Source organism: Drosophila suzukii, chromosome 3 (assembly GCF_043229965.1).
Source record: "Drosophila suzukii chromosome 3, CBGP_Dsuzu_IsoJpt1.0, whole genome shotgun sequence".
Classification (NCBI taxonomy): domain Eukaryota; kingdom Metazoa; phylum Arthropoda; class Insecta; order Diptera; family Drosophilidae; genus Drosophila; species Drosophila suzukii.
The window spans coordinates 41,584,663-41,608,925 of NC_092082.1; the positions used below are offsets into that span (position 1 = coordinate 41,584,663).

The 24,263-nt window shown below is 36.7% G+C and overlaps 1 protein-coding gene across 7 annotated transcripts in view; it reads right to left on the bottom strand.

Moving 5' to 3' along the window:
* Positions 1-24,263, bottom strand: part of eIF4B (eukaryotic translation initiation factor 4B) — a 58,826-nt gene that overhangs the window by 3,899 nt on the left and 30,664 nt on the right. For all 7 annotated transcript variants that reach the window (XR_010655110.1, XR_005015009.2, XM_017080615.4 and 4 more), the window contains one exon: positions 17,074-17,197. Coding sequence is in view for 5 of the 7 variants with exons in the window: in XM_017080615.4 (XP_016936104.1) it covers positions 17,074-17,197 (124 nt within the window). In the remaining 2 variants the exon portion in view is untranslated. The remainder of the gene's footprint in view (positions 1-17,073; positions 17,198-24,263) is intronic.

Genomic DNA, 24,263 nt, shown 5'->3' on the forward strand with positions numbered 1-24,263 from the left:
AAATAATCCATTTAACGGCAGTCAGGTATCTGGGCATATTAACTGACTGCTATGCAATAAGCGAATGCTTTGGAGGGAGTGTTGAGCCCATAAATCGCCTGCCTCGAAGGAGCGCCTTAAAACAGTCAACTACCTTCTACGCAAAGCCCTAGAAGATGAAAAAAATCTATTTCAATTTTCCTATTTGGAGCAATTCTACCCAAACGATAACCACTGTGGAAAGCTAAATCAGGCATTTGTCCACCAGTCGAAAGGGAGTCGCCATTACACACACAAACAGGAGAGTGGGTCTTTCTCAGTTCCCTAGCACAAACCTGCAACAGCAATGTAAACAAAGAAGCCGCTCTTGATTTTAAAAAATCAAATGCTATGTACAGAAGAGCAACAAAATTAGCCAAGAGAACCTCCTTACACAACTTTACCCTGAAATTATTCCAAAATCCGACCCATCAAAAATGTGGCCAAACATAAAACGATTATGCGGCCTCTACCCTACCAAACATACATATCCATGCTATACACAACTCACTAACCCAAACCCCATCTACATTCCCATCTGAAATAGCCAACACCTTCGCAGACCTAAAAGAAGCTGAAGATATCAACTTCTCCGATTCATTTAGGACAAACAAACTTCTCACAAATACTTATATAAATTACCATCCTTGTCAATCAGACAATCAAATAGAAAGACATTTCCTTTATTGAATTTTTATCCGCCCTCAACTCCCTAAATGGATCCATCCCTGGCATGGACCGCACCTTCTATTCTATGATCCAAAACGCACCCCCTCCTTTAAAAACAGGACTCTCGATCACTTTAATAATATTCTAGATTTCCACATCACTCAAGCCTACAAATTCAGCCTCATCCTTCCCATCCCATCTTCTCAAACCTCAAAAACCCCAAATCGAACCTAAATCATACAGACCAATTTCCCTAACCCCATGTCTTGCCAAAGTCATAGACAAAATTATCCCCAAAAGGATTTGTTTGTTACCACAAACAAACTCATTCACAACAACCAGTTCGGATTTAAAAAGGGTAAAAACAATAAGATTTGTTCCCTGGACTTTTCCAAGGCGTTTGACAAAATAAGAGTCCACTCTATAATCCGACAACTCCAAGAATGGCAGCTAGGTCCTCGAATCATCAAATATGTAGCCAATTTCAAGACCAATAGGAAAAGCATTATCAAAAACGGTCAAAATATGTTCAACAGTTTTCTTCTCAGCAACGGAAACCCAAAAGATTCTCCCATTTCCGTAATTCTTTTTCGAATCTGCTACTATTTCCTAACAAAAATAATTCTAATCCTAAAAAAAATTCCCTTCTTACGTCGACGATTTTCACCTAATCATACAGCACAAAAGTCATAAAAACACCACAGTAGATCTCACTTCCCTCTTTCAAGAAATAAAACACTGGTGCTCCTACTTAGGTGCCTCCTTATCAGTCGAAAAATGCCAAAGCCTACCATCTGTCGCAAACATAATTGCAAATCCATAATTCGTACCGGCTCCGTAAACATCCCAAAAACCAACAACGCAACTATCCTAGGTCTCACTCTAAACAATAGATATAGCTGGTCCTAGCACATGAATAAATTAAAAACTAAATTCTGCAAGCCCCTAAACATTATAAAACACCTCTGCTCTCCTAAATACAACACCAACACATCCTCCCTTATCCAATTACTAAGTCCATCCTCATCTCCAAACTTGACTACTGCCTGCCCTAATCACCTTACTAACAGATTAAGAACAACACTATACGTCGCAGTCAGATCAGCACTCGGTGCTTTTAGGACTACACCAACTAACAACCTGCTAATAGAGCCAATATAAGCACATTTGACCACCGTAAAATTCTCACCACCAGGCAAACTCTCAAAAAAAATCATACATTCATTCGACCCTCCCCTTAAAACCCTTACTAAATACTCTAAAAATAAATTTAAATATCCCAGCACAATAGATCGAATAAATGACTTTTGTAACGATTTTCACCTTCCCTTCACACCAATTAAAAACTACCATTATAAAAAATACGCCATGGAAATTATAATCAAAGCCAACAACACAACCATACCCAACTATACTAAAACCAGTACACCTCCTACAACCTATAAACAAATTTTCGAATCCTTAAAGAACACCCTCCCTCCCACAATTTTCTCTACACCGACGCCGATCAAAGCAGGACTCTTCCACTATTCATCCGTTTCCTCCAGTAAACTAATAGCCATCCACGAAGCCGTTAAAATTGCACTAATGCCCCAGGCCAACATGCTATCTTGTACAATCATACAGACCAAAGTTCAATTTTGACTGCTATGAACACCCACCTACATGCCAAAAATCATTTTAATCGGATCATTCATTAAAAAGTTGTAACCAAATAATAATACATATTTAGCAAATTCAAAACAGTGCGAGAAGGATGGAGATGTATTTATGGAGCAAATCGGCTTTTAACGAGATATTATTAAATCGCCACCTACAAATACATATAGGAATGAAAGCTAGGTGGCGTTTTATTGAAATAGACGCTACGTGGCGCTTTTGTGTGGTGTCCACCTTAAGATGAGAAACGGGTATATGATAGTCTAGGGCGTCAACTATAGGGTTTTTTCTTGTTTACTTTTTTATAGTTAGACCAACGGTCGGCACGCAATACAATGACATTTGTTTTCTGTCATGAATTTCACGTCTATGTGTGTGTGACGGCTGCTGTTGTACGCTGTACATGTGCCGGCAAAGGGTGAGCATAGCTATTTCCATTGCCCGCTTTATGGGGCCGAAAGCTGAATTTGACCAATACATTATAGTGGACAAAATCCATTTGATTGCAAACAATGGTCTTATTAAACACGGGGTTTGAACATGAATGTAAGTTGTCTTTGGTTCAACCGGATAAAGCGCGCGTGTACGAACACAAGGGTCAGAGATGTTCAAATCCTGGAGAGGATTTGTTTTTTTGTTTTTTTCATTTCTTATTATTTTTTACTGTAAGGAGCAGGTATATAACAATGTGAAGCGCTCAGTCCAAGAACAAGCAATGCCCTTCCTTCAATATTTATACCCGTTACTCGTAGAGTAAAAGGGTTTTACTAGATTCGTCGGAAAGTATGTAACAGGCAGAAGGAAGCGTTTCCGACCCCACAAAGTATATATATTCTTGATCAGGATCACTAGCCGAGTCGATCTAGCCATGTCCGTCTGTCCGTCTGTCTGTCCGTCCGGATGAACGCTGAGATCTCGGAAACTATGGGAGCTATGAGATTTGGCGTGCAGATTCCTGAGCTTCTTACGCAGCGCAAGTTTGTTTCAGCAGAGTGCCACGCCCACAAACCGCCCAAAACTGTGGCTCCTACAGTTTTGATGCTAGAAAAAAAATTTTAACTGAAATGTATTGTTCTCATCAATATCTATCGATTGACCCAAAAAAAAGTTTGCCACGCCCACTTTAACGCCCACAAACCGCGAAAACCTGTGACGCCCAAAATTTTCATGCTAGAAAAAAAATGTTAACTGAAATGTATTGGTCTCGTCAATACCTATCGATTGATCCAAAAAAATTTGCCACGCCCACTCTAACGCCCATATCGCTTAATTCTGTATACCGCCGGTAGGTGGCGCATTTCAATCTCGCTTTGATGCTTGCATATCTCTATTTAGCTGAGTAACGGGTATCTGATAGTCGAGGTACTCGACTTAGCGTTCTTCCTTGTTTTAATACAATTTTTTTCAATTTGATTACAAATTACTCAAATAAGTCTGTGTATTTTTTGTCCTTTATATACTTCTGAAAATAACTGCTGAGTTTTTCTTAATCTTAAATGAAAGTAATTTTTATTTTTCTTGGAATCCATTGTCCAATTAAAGCAATTTACTGCGGATATTTTATTGGATTTGTTATAGCAACAAAACCGATTTTTTTAGTTTCATTATCTGCTCCTATATGTTGTCAAATTTAAAATAAATCAAAAATTTTTGGCCACTAAACGATGACAAAAAAGAAAAAGAAGCAGACACCAAGGAGAAGCAACTTTTTTTTAGCTTCTCGCGTTTGTAGACCTACAATAAGCTCAAGTCAAAGATTGAACCTTTGTTAATTGAATACAACTATTGAAGTTTGACATATGCCCTGTGTTGTCGCTGCAAAGTGTGTGAAAGAACCCCTGAGTAGACTTTTGGTCGCTCAACTTGAACGATCGGGTGCGAGTCACAACAGCCACATAATGCAATGTGTGCAAACATCAGTTTTTTGTATTCTCAGCTATACCTCAGATGTGATGGAAAAAAATGTATATGGGACTCTGGAGCACCTAAATATTATGGAAATCGTTAAAATAAACCACGAAAACTAATTTTGTTGGCACGGAGTTGAGTAACAACCTGTTAAAGGCAAGGCGGTTTTGTTTACTTCTTAAGATCGTATATGCCACTTAATTTGTGTTTACAAATTACAACACCCAATAAAAAAAGCAGCAGGGGCAGGGCATATAGGCAAGGGAACAAAGGAGCAATGGCAATGAGGAAAGAGACGGAATTAAACAAAATTGTTGTCTTACTTTTTCAGAGGGTATTATGGTTTCAGTCAAAAGTTTGCAACTCAGCGAAGAAGAAAGACGGATCAGACAATTATATACAGCTCTCTTTGGAATAATCAAACTAGAGCGTCATCGTTGCTTTTAATGAAATTATTTTCCACTCACAGAGTGTAAAATTGTTTTTAGTCGGACGACTACACAAAATATTTAGCTGCTAAAAAAAAAAGATAAAAAATTAACGATTTAAAATTCATGCTTTATTGTTTTCATTATATTTTCTTCTACTCTGGGGACTAGCGATATTTTAAGATCTCCGAATATTGACATTGTTATGTAAAAATCGGTCGACTATATCATAAAGCTGTCATTGGAACTATCAGTATAATTACAGTGAAAAGCAAAAGTGAGTACATGATTTATACTATTACTTGTTGACCCGTTTAAAAAATATTATGGTTTGCCACGTCTACTTAAACGCCCACAAACCGGCCAAAAATATAAAAAATTTGTAAATATGAACGAGGTTATCTCGGAACCTATCAAAGATAGGGAATTGGGATTTTAACTGAAATGCATTAATCTCATCAATACCTATCGATTGATTTAAAAAAAAAGTTTGCCACACCCACTTTAACGACCACTTTAACTTTCCGTAGCTTTGTACGCAGCGCAAGTTTGTTACGCGAATATGCAACGCCCATGAAAAAAATCTATTTCAATTTTCCTATTTGGAGCAATTCTACCCAAACGATAACCACTGTGGAAAGCTAAATCAGGCATTTGTCCACCAGTCGAAAGGGAGTCGCCATTACACACACAAACAGGAGAGTGGGTCTTTCTCAGTTCCCTAGCACAAACCTGCAACAGCAATGTAAACAAAGAAGCCGCTCTTGATTTTAAAAAATCAAATGCTATGTACAGAAGAGCAACAAAATTAGCCAAGAGAACCTCCTTACACAACTTTACCCTGAAATTATTCCAAAATCCGACCCATCAAAAATGTGGCCAAACATAAAACGATTATGCGGCCTCTACCCTACCAAACATACATATCCATGCTATACACAACTCACTAACCCAAACCCCATCTACATTCCCATCTGAAATAGCCAACACCTTCGCAGACCTAAAAGAAGCTGAAGATATCAACTTCTCCGATTCATTTAGGACAAACAAACTTCTCACAAATACTTATATAAATTACCATCCTTGTCAATCAGACAATCAAATAGAAAGACATTTCCTTTATTGAATTTTTATCCGCCCTCAACTCCCTAAATGGATCCATCCCTGGCATGGACCGCACCTTCTATTCTATGATCCAAAACGCACCCCCTCCTTTAAAAACAGGACTCTCGATCACTTTAATAATATTCTAGATTTCCACATCACTCAAGCCTACAAATTCAGCCTCATCCTTCCCATCCCATCTTCTCAAACCTCAAAAACCCCAAATCGAACCTAAATCATACAGACCAATTTCCCTAACCCCATGTCTTGCCAAAGTCATAGACAAAATTATCCCCAAAAGGATTTGTTTGTTACCACAAACAAACTCATTCACAACAACCAGTTCGGATTTAAAAAGGGTAAAAACAATAAGATTTGTTCCCTGGACTTTTCCAAGGCGTTTGACAAAATAAGAGTCCACTCTATAATCCGACAACTCCAAGAATGGCAGCTAGGTCCTCGAATCATCAAATATGTAGCCAATTTCAAGACCAATAGGAAAAGCATTATCAAAAACGGTCAAAATATGTTCAACAGTTTTCTTCTCAGCAACGGAAACCCAAAAGATTCTCCCATTTCCGTAATTCTTTTTCGAATCTGCTACTATTTCCTAACAAAAATAATTCTAATCCTAAAAAAAATTCCCTTCTTACGTCGACGATTTTCACCTAATCATACAGCACAAAAGTCATAAAAACACCACAGTAGATCTCACTTCCCTCTTTCAAGAAATAAAACACTGGTGCTCCTACTTAGGTGCCTCCTTATCAGTCGAAAAATGCCAAAGCCTACCATCTGTCGCAAACATAATTGCAAATCCATAATTCGTACCGGCTCCGTAAACATCCCAAAAACCAACAACGCAACTATCCTAGGTCTCACTCTAAACAATAGATATAGCTGGTCCTAGCACATGAATAAATTAAAAACTAAATTCTGCAAGCCCCTAAACATTATAAAACACCTCTGCTCTCCTAAATACAACACCAACACATCCTCCCTTATCCAATTACTAAGTCCATCCTCATCTCCAAACTTGACTACTGCCTGCCCTAATCACCTTACTAACAGATTAAGAACAACACTATACGTCGCAGTCAGATCAGCACTCGGTGCTTTTAGGACTACACCAACTAACAACCTGCTAATAGAGCCAATATAAGCACATTTGACCACCGTAAAATTCTCACCACCAGGCAAACTCTCAAAAAAAATCATACATTCATTCGACCCTCCCCTTAAAACCCTTACTAAATACTCTAAAAATAAATTTAAATATCCCAGCACAATAGATCGAATAAATGACTTTTGTAACGATTTTCACCTTCCCTTCACACCAATTAAAAACTACCATTATAAAAAATACGCCATGGAAATTATAATCAAAGCCAACAACACAACCATACCCAACTATACTAAAACCAGTACACCTCCTACAACCTATAAACAAATTTTCGAATCCTTAAAGAACACCCTCCCTCCCACAATTTTCTCTACACCGACGCCGATCAAAGCAGGACTCTTCCACTATTCATCCGTTTCCTCCAGTAAACTAATAGCCATCCACGAAGCCGTTAAAATTGCACTAATGCCCCAGGCCAACATGCTATCTTGTACAATCATACAGACCAAAGTTCAATTTTGACTGCTATGAACACCCACCTACATGCCAAAAATCATTTTAATCGGATCATTCATTAAAAAGTTGTAACCAAATAATAATACATATTTAGCAAATTCAAAACAGTGCGAGAAGGATGGAGATGTATTTATGGAGCAAATCGGCTTTTAACGAGATATTATTAAATCGCCACCTACAAATACATATAGGAATGAAAGCTAGGTGGCGTGTTATTGAAATAGACGCTACGTGGCGCTTTTGTGTGGTGTCCACCTTAAGATGAGAAACGGGTATATGATAGTCTAGGGCGTCAACTATAGGGTTTTTTCTTGTTTACTTTTTTATAGTTAGACCAACGGTCGGCACGCAATACAATGACATTTGTTTTCTGTCATGAATTTCACGTCTATGTGTGTGTGACGGCTGCTGTTGTACGCTGTACATGTGCCGGCAAAGGGTGAGCATAGCTATTTCCATTGCCCGCTTTATGGGGCCGAAAGCTGAATTTGACCAATACATTATAGTGGACAAAATCCATTTGATTGCAAACAATGGTCTTATTAAACACGGGGTTTGAACATGAATGTAAGTTGTCTTTGGTTCAACCGGATAAAGCGCGCGTGTACGAACACAAGGGTCAGAGATGTTCAAATCCTGGAGAGGATTTGTTTTTTTGTTTTTTTCATTTCTTATTATTTTTTACTGTAAGGAGCAGGTATATAACAATGTGAAGCGCTCAGTCCAAGAACAAGCAATGCCCTTCCTTCAATATTTATACCCGTTACTCGTAGAGTAAAAGGGTTTTACTAGATTCGTCGGAAAGTATGTAACAGGCAGAAGGAAGCGTTTCCGACCCCACAAAGTATATATATTCTTGATCAGGATCACTAGCCGAGTCGATCTAGCCATGTCCGTCTGTCCGTCTGTCTGTCCGTCCGGATGAACGCTGAGATCTCGGAAACTATGGGAGCTATGAGATTTGGCGTGCAGATTCCTGAGCTTCTTACGCAGCGCAAGTTTGTTTCAGCAGAGTGCCACGCCCACAAACCGCCCAAAACTGTGGCTCCTACAGTTTTGATGCTAGAAAAAAAATTTTAACTGAAATGTATTGTTCTCATCAATATCTATCGATTGACCCAAAAAAAAGTTTGCCACGCCCACTTTAACGCCCACAAACCGCGAAAACCTGTGACGCCCAAAATTTTCATGCTAGAAAAAAAATGTTAACTGAAATGTATTGGTCTCGTCAATACCTATCGATTGATCCAAAAAAATTTGCCACGCCCACTCTAACGCCCATATCGCTTAATTCTGTATACCGCCGGTAGGTGGCGCATTTCAATCTCGCTTTGATGCTTGCATATCTCTATTTAGCTGAGTAACGGGTATCTGATAGTCGAGGTACTCGACTTAGCGTTCTTCCTTGTTTTAATACAATTTTTTTCAATTTGATTACAAATTACTCAAATAAGTCTGTGTATTTTTTGTCCTTTATATACTTCTGAAAATAACTGCTGAGTTTTTCTTAATCTTAAATGAAAGTAATTTTTATTTTTCTTGGAATCCATTGTCCAATTAAAGCAATTTACTGCGGATATTTTATTGGATTTGTTATAGCAACAAAACCGATTTTTTTAGTTTCATTATCTGCTCCTATATGTTGTCAAATTTAAAATAAATCAAAAATTTTTGGCCACTAAACGATGACAAAAAAGAAAAAGAAGCAGACACCAAGGAGAAGCAACTTTTTTTTAGCTTCTCGCGTTTGTAGACCTACAATAAGCTCAAGTCAAAGATTGAACCTTTGTTAATTGAATACAACTATTGAAGTTTGACATATGCCCTGTGTTGTCGCTGCAAAGTGTGTGAAAGAACCCCTGAGTAGACTTTTGGTCGCTCAACTTGAACGATCGGGTGCGAGTCACAACAGCCACATAATGCAATGTGTGCAAACATCAGTTTTTTGTATTCTCAGCTATACCTCAGATGTGATGGAAAAAAATGTATATGGGACTCTGGAGCACCTAAATATTATGGAAATCGTTAAAATAAACCACGAAAACTAATTTTGTTGGCACGGAGTTGAGTAACAACCTGTTAAAGGCAAGGCGGTTTTGTTTACTTCTTAAGATCGTATATGCCACTTAATTTGTGTTTACAAATTACAACACCCAATAAAAAAAGCAGCAGGGGCAGGGCATATAGGCAAGGGAACAAAGGAGCAATGGCAATGAGGAAAGAGACGGAATTAAACAAAATTGTTGTCTTACTTTTTCAGAGGGTATTATGGTTTCAGTCAAAAGTTTGCAACTCAGCGAAGAAGAAAGACGGATCAGACAATTATATACAGCTCTCTTTGGAATAATCAAACTAGAGCGTCATCGTTGCTTTTAATGAAATTATTTTCCACTCACAGAGTGTAAAATTGTTTTTAGTCGGACGACTACACAAAATATTTAGCTGCTAAAAAAAAAAGATAAAAAATTAACGATTTAAAATTCATGCTTTATTGTTTTCATTATATTTTCTTCTACTCTGGGGACTAGCGATATTTTAAGATCTCCGAATATTGACATTGTTATGTAAAAATCGGTCGACTATATCATAAAGCTGTCATTGGAACTATCAGTATAATTACAGTGAAAAGCAAAAGTGAGTACATGATTTATACTATTACTTGTTGACCCGTTTAAAAAATATTATGGTTTGCCACGTCTACTTAAACGCCCACAAACCGGCCAAAAATATAAAAAATTTGTAAATATGAACGAGGTTATCTCGGAACCTATCAAAGATAGGGAATTGGGATTTTAACTGAAATGCATTAATCTCATCAATACCTATCGATTGATTTAAAAAAAAAGTTTGCCACACCCACTTTAACGACCACTTTAACTTTCCGTAGCTTTGTACGCAGCGCAAGTTTGTTACGCGAATATGCAACGCCCATGAAAAAAATCTATTTCAATTTTCCTATTTGGAGCAATTCTACCCAAACGATAACCACTGTGGAAAGCTAAATCAGGCATTTGTCCACCAGTCGAAAGGGAGTCGCCATTACACACACAAACAGGAGAGTGGGTCTTTCTCAGTTCCCTAGCACAAACCTGCAACAGCAATGTAAACAAAGAAGCCGCTCTTGATTAAATGCTATGTACAGAAGAGCAACAAAATTAGCCAAGAGAACCTCCTTACACAACTTTACCCTGAAATTATTCCAAAATCCGACCCATCAAAAATGTGGCCAAACATAAAACGATTATGCGGCCTCTACCCTACCAAACATACATATCCATGCTATACACAACTCACTAACCCAAACCCCATCTACATTCCCATCTGAAATAGCCAACACCTTCGCAGACCTAAAAGAAGCTGAAGATATCAACTTCTCCGATTCATTTAGGACAAACAAACTTCTCACAAATACTTATATAAATTACCATCCTTGTCAATCAGACAATCAAATAGAAAGACATTTCCTTTATTGAATTTTTATCCGCCCTCAACTCCCTAAATGGATCCATCCCTGGCATGGACCGCACCTTCTATTCTATGATCCAAAACGCACCCCCTCCTTTAAAAACAGGACTCTCGATCACTTTAATAATATTCTAGATTTCCACATCACTCAAGCCTACAAATTCAGCCTCATCCTTCCCATCCCATCTTCTCAAACCTCAAAAACCCCAAATCGAACCTAAATCATACAGACCAATTTCCCTAACCCCATGTCTTGCCAAAGTCATAGACAAAATTATCCCCAAAAGGATTTGTTTGTTACCACAAACAAACTCATTCACAACAACCAGTTCGGATTTAAAAAGGGTAAAAACAATAAGATTTGTTCCCTGGACTTTTCCAAGGCGTTTGACAAAATAAGAGTCCACTCTATAATCCGACAACTCCAAGAATGGCAGCTAGGTCCTCGAATCATCAAATATGTAGCCAATTTCAAGACCAATAGGAAAAGCATTATCAAAAACGGTCAAAATATGTTCAACAGTTTTCTTCTCAGCAACGGAAACCCAAAAGATTCTCCCATTTCCGTAATTCTTTTTCGAATCTGCTACTATTTCCTAACAAAAATAATTCTAATCCTAAAAAAAATTCCCTTCTTACGTCGACGATTTTCACCTAATCATACAGCACAAAAGTCATAAAAACACCACAGTAGATCTCACTTCCCTCTTTCAAGAAATAAAACACTGGTGCTCCTACTTAGGTGCCTCCTTATCAGTCGAAAAATGCCAAAGCCTACCATCTGTCGCAAACATAATTGCAAATCCATAATTCGTACCGGCTCCGTAAACATCCCAAAAACCAACAACGCAACTATCCTAGGTCTCACTCTAAACAATAGATATAGCTGGTCCTAGCACATGAATAAATTAAAAACTAAATTCTGCAAGCCCCTAAACATTATAAAACACCTCTGCTCTCCTAAATACAACACCAACACATCCTCCCTTATCCAATTACTAAGTCCATCCTCATCTCCAAACTTGACTACTGCCTGCCCTAATCACCTTACTAACAGATTAAGAACAACACTATACGTCGCAGTCAGATCAGCACTCGGTGCTTTTAGGACTACACCAACTAACAACCTGCTAATAGAGCCAATATAAGCACATTTGACCACCGTAAAATTCTCACCACCAGGCAAACTCTCAAAAAAAATCATACATTCATTCGACCCTCCCCTTAAAACCCTTACTAAATACTCTAAAAATAAATTTAAATATCCCAGCACAATAGATCGAATAAATGACTTTTGTAACGATTTTCACCTTCCCTTCACACCAATTAAAAACTACCATTATAAAAAATACGCCATGGAAATTATAATCAAAGCCAACAACACAACCATACCCAACTATACTAAAACCAGTACACCTCCTACAACCTATAAACAAATTTTCGAATCCTTAAAGAACACCCTCCCTCCCACAATTTTCTCTACACCGACGCCGATCAAAGCAGGACTCTTCCACTATTCATCCGTTTCCTCCAGTAAACTAATAGCCATCCACGAAGCCGTTAAAATTGCACTAATGCCCCAGGCCAACATGCTATCTTGTACAATCATACAGACCAAAGTTCAATTTTGACTGCTATGAACACCCACCTACATGCCAAAAATCATTTTAATCGGATCATTCATTAAAAAGTTGTAACCAAATAATAATACATATTTAGCAAATTCAAAACAGTGCGAGAAGGATGGAGATGTATTTATGGAGCAAATCGGCTTTTAACGAGATATTATTAAATCGCCACCTACAAATACATATAGGAATGAAAGCTAGGTGGCGTGTTATTGAAATAGACGCTACGTGGCGCTTTTGTGTGGTGTCCACCTTAAGATGAGAAACGGGTATATGATAGTCTAGGGCGTCAACTATAGGGTTTTTTCTTGTTTACTTTTTTATAGTTAGACCAACGGTCGGCACGCAATACAATGACATTTGTTTTCTGTCATGAATTTCACGTCTATGTGTGTGTGACGGCTGCTGTTGTACGCTGTACATGTGCCGGCAAAGGGTGAGCATAGCTATTTCCATTGCCCGCTTTATGGGGCCGAAAGCTGAATTTGACCAATACATTATAGTGGACAAAATCCATTTGATTGCAAACAATGGTCTTATTAAACACGGGGTTTGAACATGAATGTAAGTTGTCTTTGGTTCAACCGGATAAAGCGCGCGTGTACGAACACAAGGGTCAGAGATGTTCAAATCCTGGAGAGGATTTGTTTTTTTGTTTTTTTCATTTCTTATTATTTTTTACTGTAAGGAGCAGGTATATAACAATGTGAAGCGCTCAGTCCAAGAACAAGCAATGCCCTTCCTTCAATATTTATACCCGTTACTCGTAGAGTAAAAGGGTTTTACTAGATTCGTCGGAAAGTATGTAACAGGCAGAAGGAAGCGTTTCCGACCCCACAAAGTATATATATTCTTGATCAGGATCACTAGCCGAGTCGATCTAGCCATGTCCGTCTGTCCGTCTGTCTGTCCGTCCGGATGAACGCTGAGATCTCGGAAACTATGGGAGCTATGAGATTTGGCGTGCAGATTCCTGAGCTTCTTACGCAGCGCAAGTTTGTTTCAGCAGAGTGCCACGCCCACAAACCGCCCAAAACTGTGGCTCCTACAGTTTTGATGCTAGAAAAAAAATTTTAACTGAAATGTATTGTTCTCATCAATATCTATCGATTGACCCAAAAAAAAGTTTGCCACGCCCACTTTAACGCCCACAAACCGCGAAAACCTGTGACGCCCAAAATTTTCATGCTAGAAAAAAAATTTTAACTGAAATGTATTGGTCTCGTCAATACCTATCGATTGATCCAAAAAAATTTGCCACGCCCACTCTAACGCCCATATCGCTTAATTCTGTATACCGCCGGTAGGTGGCGCATTTCAATCTCGCTTTGATGCTTGCATATCTCTATTTAGCTGAGTAACGGGTATCTGATAGTCGAGGTACTCGACTTAGCGTTCTTCCTTGTTTTAATACAATTTTTTTCAATTTGATTACAAATTACTCAAATAAGTCTGTGTATTTTTTGTCCTTTATATACTTCTGAAAATAACTGCTGAGTTTTTCTTAATCTTAAATGAAAGTAATTTTTATTTTTCTTGGAATCCATTGTCCAATTAAAGCAATTTACTGCGGATATTTTATTGGATTTGTTATAGCAACAAAACCGATTTTTTTAGTTTCATTATCTGCTCCTATATGTTGTCAAATTTAAAATAAATCAAAAATTTTTGGCCACTAAACGATGACAAAAAAGAAAAAGAAGCAGACACCAAGGAGAAGCAACTTTTTTTTAGCTTCTCGCGTTTGTAGACCTACAATAAGCTCAAGTCAAAGATTGAACCTTTGTTAATTGAATACAACTATTGAAGTTTGACATATGCCCTGTGTTGTCGCTGCAAAGTGTGTGAAAGAACCCCTGAGTAGACTTTTGGTCGCTCAACTTGAACGATCGGGTGCGAGTCACAACAGCCACATAATGCAATGTGTGCAAACATCAGTTTTTTGTATTCTCAGCTATACCTCAGATGTGATGGAAAAAAATGTATATGGGACTCTGGAGCACCTAAATATTATGGAAATCGTTAAAATAAACCACGAAAACTAATTTTGTTGGCACGGAGTTGAGTAACAACCTGTTAAAGGCAAGGCGGTTTTGTTTACTTCTTAAGATCGTATATGCCACTTAATTTGTGTTTACAAATTACAACACCCAATAAAAAAAGCAGCAGGGGCAGGGCATATAGGCAAGGGAACAAAGGAGCAATGGCAATGAGGAAAGAGACGGAATTAAACAAAATTGTTGTCTTACTTTTTCAGAGGGTATTATGGTTTCAGTCAAAAGTTTGCAACTCAGCGAAGAAGAAAGACGGATCAGACAATTATATACAGCTCTCTTTGGAATAATCAAACTAGAGCGTCATCGTTGCTTTTAATGAAATTATTTTCCACTCACAGAGTGTAAAATTGTTTTTAGTCGGACGACTACACAAAATATTTAGCTGCTAAAAAAAAAAGATAAAAAATTAACGATTTAAAATTCATGCTTTATTGTTTTCATTATATTTTCTTCTACTCTGGGGACTAGCGATATTTTAAGATCTCCGAATATTGACATTGTTATGTAAAAATCGGTCGACTATATCATAAAGCTGTCATTGGAACTATCAGTATAATTACAGTGAAAAGCAAAAGTGAGTACATGATTTATACTATTACTTGTTGACCCGTTTAAAAAATATTATGGTTTGCCACGTCTACTTAAACGCCCACAAACCGGCCAAAAATATAAAAAATTTGTAAATATGAACGAGGTTATCTCGGAACCTATCAAAGATAGGGAATTGGGATTTTAACTGAAATGCATTAATCTCATCAATACCTATCGATTGATTTAAAAAAAAAGTTTGCCACACCCACTTTAACGACCACTTTAACTTTCCGTAGCTTTGTACGCAGCGCAAGTTTGTTACGCGAATATGCAACGCCCACTACCCGCAAAAACCTGTGGCTCCCACAATTTTTATGCTAGACACAAAATTTTAACTGAAATGTATTAGTCTCGTCAATATCTATAGATTGACGCAAAAAAAAAAAGTTTGCCACACCCACTTTAACGCCCACAAATCGCCTAAAACCGTGGCTCCCATAGTTTTAATCTCGGAAACTATAAGAGGTAGAGAATTGGGATTTTCAATTTAGATTCCGTAGCTTTCTACGAGGCGCAAGTTTTGTTACGCGAAAATGCCACGGCCTTTCTGACGCCCACAAACCGCACAATGCTGTGGCGCCTACAACTTTCATGCTAAAAACAGATTTAAACTGAAATACATTAGTCTCGTCATGTTCTCATGATAAAACAAGGAAGAACGCTATAGTCGAGTACCTCGACTATCAGATACCCGTTACTCAGCTATATGGAGATATGCAAGCAGCAAAGCGAGATTAAAATGCGCCACCTACCGGCGGTATACAGATTTAAGCGTTATGGGCGTGGCAAATTTTTTTTTGGAACAATCGATAGGTATCGACGAGACCAATACATTTCAGTTAAAATTTTTTATCTAGCATGAAAATTGTGGGCGTCACAGGTTTTCGCGGTTTGTGGGCGTTAAAGTGGGCGTGGCAAACTTTTTTTTGGGTCAATCGATAGGTATTGATGAGAACAATACATTTCAGTTAAAATTTTTATTCTAGCATCAAAACTGTAGGAGCCACAGTTTTGGGCGGTTTGTGGGCGTTAGAGTGGGCGTGGCACTGTGCCGAAACAAACTTGCGCTGCGTAAGAAGCTCAGGAGTCTGCACGCCAAATCTCAATAGCCTAGCTCCCATAGTTTCCGAGATCTCAGCGTTCATCCGGACGGACAGACAGACGGACAGACGGACATGGCTAGATCGACTCGGCTAGTGATCCTGATCAAGAATATAAATACTTTGTGGGGTCGGAAACGCTTCCTTCTGCCTGTTACATACTTTCCGACGAATCTAGTATACCCTTTTACTCTACGAGTAACGGGTATAAAAATTTTAGCTGAAATGTACACACACTTTCACACACTCTAACGCCCATTACGCTTAAATTCGTCTGCCGATTATCAGAATGTAGGATTTTCTACACAGCGCAAGTTTGTTTCATACGAAGACTGCTATTTATATGTCTGACATAGGACACTTCTAGCCAGATAAGGACCAAGTGGCCTTTTCCACAAAAATGTTTGGACCAAGCATGTTCTGTCGAAGCATTCAAAACCCATGTTTTGGATGTATTTCAATCGGAGTGGGAAAAGTGCACTGAAAATGTGTTTGAGCGCATGCAAAAGTGTATAACTCTTGGTGGAGAATAATTTGAAAAACAATAAAACCATTTTTTATTATAAAGAAATATAAATAGCAAGTGTAAGTGTCCTGAAAAACGCCAATTGTGTTACCTAAGCCTTTAAAAGTATCAATCCAATATATTTTTCAGTCCTGGCTGCCTATTCCATTCAAAAAACGCCACTAAACACCTTGGCGAAAAGAATTAATCACTGGGCTTTTACTAACTTTTGTCTTTATTTGGTTTTATTGCCCTTTTTGGATGAAATATTAATGTATGCATGCACCCGGTATTTTACTTACTGGTTCATTCTGGCAAATAGTCTTTGGCAGTGAACGGTCATCACGTGAATCTCGTTTGAATTCGCAATCCTCCTCAATGTTGCTCTCCCCGTTCGTATTAGCTTTTCCTTTTAAAACTTCATGCCTAGAAAAAAAATATAACAACATTTATAACATTAGATTATTTCGTTATGATTATATTAGACAATGTATATGGTATCAGTAAAGTCACAGTTACCTTTGTACGTGATTTGGCTCATACCTCAGGGAAATAAGTATATGTGCACTTTTTAATTTTATTTTATTTTCTCTAAAGTTAACGGTACAGTTTTTGTAAGTACGAAGTTTTGTATTCTTATCTTTTATGAACATCTCCTAATTCAATGGTCCTCTTTGGGCATCATTCGTTGTACCGTTTTTAATAACATGTGCTGAAACTTGTGTTTTTAATAGGAAATAAGTATATGTGCAAATTGAGATTATTTTGTTATTGATAGCGAGTAAGCTAAGAAGTGTGATCTAAAAATATTTTTTAATCAGCGGAACGTAAGTAAAATATATTGTTTATCCTTGTAGAATAAAATAATTAATATTAAGTTTGATTTTACGGTAGAATGCCACGTGGTATACATTTGTCAGAGGAAGATCGCGGCATGATCAAAGGACTGGCTGAATCTGGCCAGACCATTTCTTATATTGCTGCCAGATTAAATAGGCACAGGAATACAATAAGTAACTTCCTTAAAAATCCGGAAAGTTATGGAAAAATAAAGCGAAGCGGCAGGCCCACTGAAATCGACGAGCGGTGCAAGAGACAAATTCGGCGTCTAGCTGTTCAAGACAACAAGTCTTGCATGGAGATAAAAGGTCAACTGAATCTTGACGTATCCAAAAGACGTATAAACCAAATTTTGAACCAGAACAAAATGGTTACATATGGTTCACGCGACGCTGTACCAAGGCTATTAAAGCGTCACATAACCGCTCGTCTACAATTTGCTGAGCAATACAAATTTTGGTCGGAGGAGTTTAAAAAAGTTATATTTTCGGACGAAAAAAAATTTAATTTAGACGGTCCTGACTCCTGTCAAAAGTATTGGCGAGACAAAAGGCAACCACGACAGATCTGCCATAAACGAAATCACGGTGGAGGATCATTAATGGTTTGGGCCGGATTTGGGTATGCTGGGAAGTCTCCACTTTGTTTTATACCGACTAGAACAAATGCAGAAATTTATATAGAGTTACTGGAAACTGTGCTCATCGAATTTGCTGGAGACCATTATGGGGATGAGTGGATATTCCAGCAAGACAACGCGCCAATCCACACAGCTCGTAAAACTAAAGACTTTCTGGCAGCTAGAAAAATACCGCTATTGCAATGGCCAGCGATCAGCCCAGACCTAAACCCAATAGAAGATCTTTGGGGAATACTTTCTAATAAAGTTTACAAGAATGGCCGCCAGTTCGACACAGTTAATGACCTCAAAAAGGCTTTGATCAAGGAATGGGATCAAATAAATCCGACAACTCTGCAAAACTTGGCAACTTCAATGCCCAATCGGATTAATCAAATTTTTATTAAGAAAGGAAAACATATAAATTATTAAGAAGTATATTTAAAATTGTTAAAAAATTGTTCAACTTGTATTTCGAATTTTCTTGCAGTATGCACATATACTTATTTCATATGAAAATAAAGTTCTTTATTTAATTTAAAGTTAATCTTAACGTTTACGAAAAATATATTGTTATTTTTTTGTTAATATGTACTCAAGCAATATCAAAAAAATTTAATCAAAAACCTAATATAATTATTTTATGATTTTTTTTTAAATAATTTCAATGCACAAATACTTCTTTCCCTGAAGTACATCTAAAAGAAAATAGGACACCACTTATTCGAAATTGCATTTGTAAATTGGAAATTGTCAAAAAACAAAATCCGTCAGGGATTGTGATTTTATAAAAATTGTATAAAGAAATATCTTTGCAGTCAGCCATGGACCCTTGTAGTTGTAATTAAAGTTGAATTATGAAGGTACATATATAGGTATATAGTATTTTACACATCCTCCACATACTGAAAATTTTTCGATATATTTTTCGATATATTATCTAAGGAGGCATCTTTTTAAGCTTCATTATGATTACTTTTGAGAACTACAATGTTACAATGCGCTACAAGCACAACACTTTTAAGAAAAATTGAATTCGCGAAAGTAATAATTGCCAGCACCAAAAAATTTCCAGTTTGTATGGGACTTTTACTCAGGAGGATCCAATTGTCATGGAAAACTAGAAATTGTTCTAGAAACCTGTGTTATCAATACCCATATACATGCCAAAAATTATCGAAGTCAGACAATTCGTTAAAAGGTTATGACCAAATAAAGTATGCAACATCGGAAACAGCTGATTTGCATACTCGGTTTTACAAACCGAAAACCTTTTTTAAGTTGACATTTTTTATTTGCCTGAAACTTTTTTTACATATACTATTCGGTAAATAAGTATGCTGTTTAGATAAATGTAACACGATGTACTAAATAAAACAAGGAATTACGAGAAAAAAACCATTGGTCGAGACGCTAGAATGGCCAAATTAATTTTTGGTGTCTTACTGAAAATACATGCTCACGACCACCTTGTTACAAAATTGATAAAGTAACCAACAGCACAATATCACTTTTTGTAAATAATGGACTTCGAAAACTGTGGACAAGTTTTGATGAAGAATGAATATTCGGTTTGAAGAGATTTTGAGAATATATTTTATTGGATTTGTTATATCAAAATTTTCTTTTTAATTTTTTTTCTGCCTCTACATGTTGTAAAATTTTTAAATGTTCCATGGTAACCTATATTGCGAACAAACAAGAAGTTTGTATTGGTAATATATTTTTTTAAAACAGCATAATGTCTCCAAAAAACTAGCATAAAACATCTCAAAATCAATTTCATTGTGTTAACGGATTTTTTATTTTTATATTCCGAAGATTTAATTAAATAAAATTATTTTATTTATAAAAACATTTACTCACTTCAATAGGTTGCCATGATTTTTTTTTGTAAATTTGACAATGGTTCAAGATTGGGCCTTTTTTTTTAGCAATGCCGTTATGTATTGAGAGTGTGTTTCAGCGAAAATATTTAAGATGTGAAACATCATCAAACACCGGTTTTTTGTATTCTTATCTTTACCGCGGAACCTGTTGGTGTTTGTATGGGACTTTTACTCAGGAGCACCCAAATATCTTGGTTTGTTTAAATTTCACAAAATTCGATTTTGTGTTCCTGGGTAATTAGAAATATAATGATTTTAAACTATTTAAATATAGTTATAGTAAATCTATTTGGCACATTAAAGTGCAGTCAACACAGTAGCTCGGGACTTTTCACTTAACCATAAATAGTACCTAGCACCAGCATAAATAGTACCTAGTTCTATGGTCATCTAATTAAAAGTAAATTACTAGAGTAAGATGGTAGTATTAGGCTTGAAAGGTAAATATTAAAACCTTTTTTGTCAATACACCATCAATATACCCCGTTTTTGGGGACTACAGGAGTTAAGGTTCGAATCCTCTCTGAGACGTTGAAAGTATTTATATATTTTTTAGATGTATTTTAATTTACTATTTTTTTCCTTTGAGTGTAATTCTTTTTTTACGGCAATAAATTTAAAAGTTTACAGAAAGGGGAAAACAATAAATGATATATTTTGTATAAATTCATTTAAAAGACTGCAAAAGCATAACAAAATTGGTTAAAATCTAACAAAGAATCTGTCTTATACTTATGAGAAAAAGTACTTGGAGCAAATAATAAAAACATGTGAGTTTAATTTTTTTAAAAGATGTTAAATTTTATCAATTTGTTCAAAAATTATCATTTTTATTGAGTATGCATTTTAAATTGAATCCAAGGACTAAAAATATTAATAAAATTTTTTTTACAAAAAAACACCAGCCTTTAATATTACTGGAAACAAAAATGATTTATTGACGATTCCCGAAAAAATTTTAAAATTTATAATTTTCTTGTCTGTCAACATTTAAATTAATAGCCGTAAATATTAAAACTGAACGCAATTTAAACTCATAGAATAAAGATTTTTAAAAGGGAAATAAGTATACCAGTTTGAAAGCTAAAAAAAAAACTTGACCGTACATTAAAAAAAAGTTGTATCCAGTCGGAGTTGAACTCGATCCGACAAGTTCTGCGGTTAAGCCGCCAAAACGTCGAATTGATGGGACATCCACCGTACAGCCCTGACTTGGCAACCAATGACATCAAGTGAAAAATATGTGGTTAACGATTTTCGACGTCAGAAGATTTTTTAAATAAAAAAAAAAAAAAAATACGATATAATAAAAGAAAGCCTAAAAATTAAAGACCATAGAATCAGAAAATTAATATAACTATAAAATAATACATAAAAATAATAATTGGAACTATTTTTATTTTCATAAAATAAAACAGAAACAAAATAAAAAATCCAAAAACCAAAAAAACAAACAAATTTAAAAACAATTGGGAATAAAATAAAATATTTTAGTTTTCTTCAGGACTTAAGAGTTGTTCCAAATTGACTTCTCCTTTATATTCTTTGATCCGCAAGAGATCCGCTAAATGTTGATCATTCATTTTGTTCCTCAATTTAGTTAATATTATTTTCATACTGGAAAAAGCTGCTTCCCCATGTTTGAGGTTCGGATATTTCCTATCCTCAATTAAGGCGCAAAAAAAATTTGCCGTCATCAATATTTTCTATAAAGATATATTGGACTTACCAATTTTTATCGAAGTTCATTTTTCTGAGTGAGTATCAAAAAGTTGCGCAGCTTGGTCTTTCTGTCGACGGCTGAACAGCAAGTGATTTTGATTTCTGTCGCTCTGCGAAGCCGAAACTGAGAAAAAAAAGACCCAAAGACCCATGCCGAAGTCACACGAACATCTTCGTTATACGTGAGGGAGAAGCGGATGGGCCGACCGCTGATATAGAGCAACTAGAGTTGAGTTTCGTGACACAAACACACACGACCAACACGACGTGTTCGTGTAGGAAATGTTCGTTTTTTTTTTTCAAAAACCACCATTTATGTATATAAAAATAACCGATAATTATCGGTAGAAATATGTACCTTACTTAACCATTGGTCACACTAACTCTTTGTGATTCGCTCGAAGTTCGGAAACTTCCCATAATCCAATTTTTAAAAGATAAAGAATATTATTCAAAGTGCCAATCGGCGTGAAGACCCAAAATATAAACTTATACAAAATGAAGCCAGGAGCAAAGTTTGGAAAACTTTTAAGTTAGTGCAGTGGGATGGAAACAAGTTGGACTTCGCTTGCTGCAATAAATGCAAGGTAGTGTCTGACTACTCTGGAAAAACGGGATCTGGCTTCCTCAATCGGCATAAATGTGGAATTGGGGAACATAAGCGCCAACTTCATATGACAGATTTTACCAAGAAAAAAGTACCACCTAAAGTCTTGCTTGATCCCTCTCTAAAGCAATTGGGATTTGTTGCTAAAGACTTACAGCCGTTGAATGTTACCAAAGTTATGAAAGTTTGTAAGGGCATGGCTGAAAAATGCATAATTTTTAAAATTTCCAGGTGACGGATTCCTTGAATATGCTCATTAGGGCGGTCCACATTTGTATGGAAATTTGTAAGGTTCTACTCTCACCCGCCTATACAGTGCGTTTTGAGGTATTTAATGTATACCAAAATAAATTTTTTGAAAAGAACGCGTTTTAGGGTCTGCGAATTGGTTTCAAAGTTTATAAATCATACGCACTTTTGCCCTTAATCAAATATATTATTTTCATATGGGTGGCCTTGACTTGGTTTTATTTATCAAACTCGTTTGCCACCTTTCCGAACTACTTTGAAAGCTTTAAAAATTGAACAAGGAAGAACGCTATAGTCGAGTACCCCGACTATCAGATACCCGTTACTCAGCTAAAAGGGACCAAAGGGAAATGGAGATATGCAAGTCGCAAAGCGAGATTAAAATGCGCCACCTACCCGCGATCTCAATATATGGAGGACAGATTTAGGCGTTATGGGCGTTAGAGGGCGCGTGGGGTCAATCGATAGGTATTGACGAGACCAACACATTTTAGTGAAAATTTTTTATCTAGCATGAAAGTTGTGGGCGTCACAGGTTTGGGCGGTTTGTGGGCGTGGCAAACTTTTTTCTGGGTCAATCGATAGGTTTAGATGAGAACAATACATTTCAGTTAAAATTTTTATTCTAGCATCAAAACTGTAGGAGCCACAGTTTTGGGAGGTTTGTGGTCGTTAGAGTGGGCGTGGCACATTGCTGAAACAAACTTGCGCTGCGTAAGAAGCTCGGGAATCTGCACGCCAAATCTCAATATCCTAGCTCTTATAGTTTCCGAGATCTCAGCGTTCATCCGGACGGACAGACAGACGGACATGGCTAGATCCACTCGGCTGGTGATCCTGATCAAGAATATATATACTTTTTGGGGTCGGAAACGCTTCCTTCTGGCTGTTACATACTTTCCGACGAATCTAGTATACCCTTTTACTCTACGAGTAACGGGTATAAAAAGGCCAGAATTTTGCATGGTCGTACAAGATCAAATTGGACTTAATTTTTGAAAATATTGACAATAAGGTATTAAAATCCTCGAGTTGCATAATAAGTCATTTAAAACATTTCGCAAATAATTTTATTTATTTTTGAAAAAACCGTTTCATAAAGGGACCTTCTGTAAACACTTATATACCCAAATAAGGGAGGACAAAGAAGGCGATATTCAACTGGCAGTTGTGATACATCTTTAGCGCTTCGTAACAATATTTTTCCGGAAAATCTAGTAATATAGATGACACTAGATAATACGGATCTCTTAGATGGTAAATCCGTTGTGTCAAATTCGGATTTTAGATGTTCAACTAAAAACATTTAGGAATTGTCCATTTTTTAGTAATATTGACTGAGTTTAGAATGTTGACAAAGTTGGGGGTGGGAAACCGATTTTTTCGAATAAAGTTCTGGCGAGAACTCATGTCGTATGAGTAATTTTAAACAACAAATTTTTTTTTATTTTTGATTACATTTTTTACAGACATTAATCTACCATGTAAAATGGTGAGAACCAGTTTTCATTTTTTAGGCCACCCTAATGCTCATGCTCCTCTAAATGTAGCAAGCACTTATGGATT